This window comes from Eimeria tenella, genomic scaffold, assembly GCF_000499545.2.
Source record: "Eimeria tenella Houghton genomic scaffold, Eth_scaff2335, whole genome shotgun sequence".
NCBI lineage: Eukaryota > Apicomplexa > Conoidasida > Eucoccidiorida > Eimeriidae > Eimeria > Eimeria tenella.
This window is the reverse complement of record NW_013542195.1, coordinates 1,701-4,611: the sequence shown is the minus strand read 5'-3', so window position 1 is coordinate 4,611 and position 2,911 is coordinate 1,701. Positions and strand designations below refer to the sequence as shown.

At 50.1% G+C, this 2,911-nt stretch overlaps 1 protein-coding gene across 1 annotated transcript; it reads right to left on the bottom strand.

The window, feature by feature from the left end:
* Positions 1–34: 34 nt before the first annotated feature.
* Positions 35–632, bottom strand: ETH_00039695 (uncharacterized protein; the record flags this gene model as incomplete). The annotated part of the gene is made up of 1 exon (XM_013374876.1): positions 35–632. A coding segment is annotated over one exon (598 nt), but the record flags the coding sequence as incomplete, so codon positions are not given.
* Positions 633–2,911: the final 2,279 nt, after the last annotated feature.

Sequence of the window (2,911 nt, the reverse complement as noted above, 5' to 3'; positions counted from 1 at the left end):
GCTGCGCCTGCTGCTGCTGCTGCGTCTGCCGCACTTGCTGCAGCGTCTGGGCCCTTCTTTGCCCCAGAAGAGCTCCGGCAGAACTGTGCTGCTGCTGCCGCTGCTGCTGCGCTGCTGCTGCTGCTGCTGCTGCTGTTCTCTTCGTCGCTGCTCTCACTGTCTTCAAGGCTCTGGTCTTCGGTGATAGAGCTTGTGGGCTGCTGCTGCTTTTGCTGCTGCTGCTGCCTTCGCTGTTTTTGCTGCTGCTGCTGCTTTTGCTGCTGCTGCTGCTTTTGCTGCTGCTGCTGCTTTTGCTCATGCTGTTGCTGTTGTGATTTCCTCTGGTTTTTTCGCTGTTTTGTTGCTGCAGCATTGGGGAGCCCCTGCTGCTGCTCCTGCTGCTGCTGGTGCTCTTGCTGCTCCTGCTGCTGCTGCTCCCTGTTTGCTGGCAGCTTTTGCTCCTTCGTCTTTTTTGATTTTGCTGCAGTATTAGAAGGTGCAGACAAATCTGCTGCTGCTGCTGCTGCTGCCTCGACACGCCTTTTCTTCTGAGGAGCAGCATCAGCTGTTGTTGCTGCTCCTGCTGCTGCAGCAGCAGCAGCAGCAGCAACAGAGTTGCCACCCTCCTTCCTTTTGTTAGCTTTTACTGCCATTTTAATTAAAACTCAAAATACCAACTGCAGCAGCAGAGAAAGAGTTGCTGCTGCTGCTGCTGCTGCTGCTGTGGGGCCCCACGGGGGCCCCATAGGGCACGAGGCCCCCGAGGTGTATAGGCAGCTTGCTGGTACACTCGAGCAATTGCATCTGGTGTTATTTATTTATGTTTATTTGTTTATTTATTTTTATTTATTTATTATTTAATTATTTATTTATTATTTGTTTGTTCATGTATATTGATTTGCTTTGTTGTTTGCCCTCAGATTCATTGCTTCAGGGCGCTGGTGCTGTTGCTGCTGCTGCTGCTGTTGCTGCTGTTGCTGCTGCTGCTGCTACAAGGCTTTTATTTTGTCTTGTCTTGCAAAATGTGGACTCTTTGCAAATGTGAGTGGTAGCTAGCTTACCCTTTTATACCTAATCCCTAAACCCTAAACCCTAAACCCTAAACCCTACGCCCGACGGTTTTATATGATCACCAGCGGCTTTGCCTTTTGCATTTGCTGCTGCGACGTTTGCCGCTTTCTTTTGCTCATTTATAGCTGCTTTCTAGGGTTTAGGGTTCAGGGTTTAGGGTTTAGGGTTCAAGGCTTAGGGCATTGTGTCTAGGGTTTAGGGTTAGGGCTTAGGGTTTACGGTTGAGGGTTTAGGGTTTAAGGCCCAGCGTCTACGGTGTAGGGTATAGGGTTTAGGGTCTAGGGTTTAAGGCCTAGGGTATAGGGTTTAAATCTTGGGTTTAGGGATAAGGGTTTAGGGTTTAGGGTTTAGGGTTTAGGCAAGAAGGACAAAGGGTTTGTAAACCCTCAACCCTACTGCTTGTTAAACAGCTGCAGCAGCAGGGGCCAAGCCCTGAATCTAGAGATTAGGGTTTAGGGTTTAGGGTTTAGGTCTTAGGGTTTAGGGTTTAGAATATCAGAAAAAGGGAGCCAGACACAAGCTTCAGCGGGTCAACTTAACAGCAGCAACAACAGCAGCAGCAGCAGCAGCAGCAGTCCCTGCTGCGGCAAAAGCAGCAGCAGCAGCAGCAGCAGCAGCAGCAGTCCCTGCTGTGACACAAGCAGCAGCAGCAGCAGCAGCAGCACACTGCATGCACTTATGCTGCAGCCAAAAGACACAGAAGCTTTTTCGGGCCTTCGGCAAAAGGAGACGCAAGGCCTCCAAGATTAGGGTTTAGGGTTTAGGGTTTAGGGTTTACGCCTCGCTGGCGATATTAACAGCCTAAGGCTCTTAGGCCATGTACCAGTGGCTGTAGCTAGCTAACTCTCTAGCTAGCCAGCTAGCTACAGCTGTTAGTACATGGCCCAGTAGTTACTTAGCTAGCTAGTTAGCTAGCTAGTTAGCTAGCTAGTTAGCTAGCTAGGTAAAGTTGGCTAGCTACATAAACAATGAGCTCGAGTAGCCAGCTAGCTAGCTACCCAGTGAGTTAGCTAGCCGGCCAGCTAGCTAGCTAGCCGGCTAGCTAACCAGTTAGCTAGCTGGCTAGCTAGCTAGCTGGCCGGCTAGCTAGCCACCTCTCTAGCTAGCTGCCCAGCAACCCAGCCAACAAGACAAACCGCCAGGAGGATGGCTAGCTGCATAGCTAGCTGGCTAGCTGCGTAGCTAGCTAGCCAGCCGAGTAGCTAGCTGGCTAGCTGAGTAGCTAGCTGGCCAGCTGCTTCGCTAGCCAGCCAGTTAGCTAGCCAGGGCACTGCAGGGACGAGTCTCTGGGGTGTACGTACACCTCAGGTGTCTGAGGTGTACGTACACCTCAAATAGCTGAGGTGTATGTACACCGCAGGCACTGGGGTGTACGCATAGTCCAGTAAATGAAGAGTAAATAAATGGGAAGACAAAAAGAATGCATTTGAGGGGGAAAAAACAACAAAAGTGCCCTGCAGCAGCAGCAGCAGCAGCAGCAGCTAGCTGCATTTCGACGGGGCGAAGCAGCAGCAAGGGCGGCTGCGGCTGCCCGAGGGGGTGTACATACTCCTCAGAACGCGCTGGATAAGAACAAGAAAAACCTTTTAAATTATTTAAAATAAAAATAAATTAAAAGATAATTTAAAAATGAACAAAAAAGAACATTTTCCTTTCGAAAATTCAATTTGTTCCGCGCGCCGGAGAGCGGCCCTCTTGGGGTGTACAGACAGGTCCTTCGGGCTGCAGCAGCGCTCAGGAACTAATCAAAATAAAAAAGAATAAAGTTGCTAACAGTTTATTATTTAATTAATAATGCAGCAGCAGCAACTGCTGCTGCTGCTGCTGCTGCTGAGGCCTTGCTACTGTGCTGTGCTGCCAA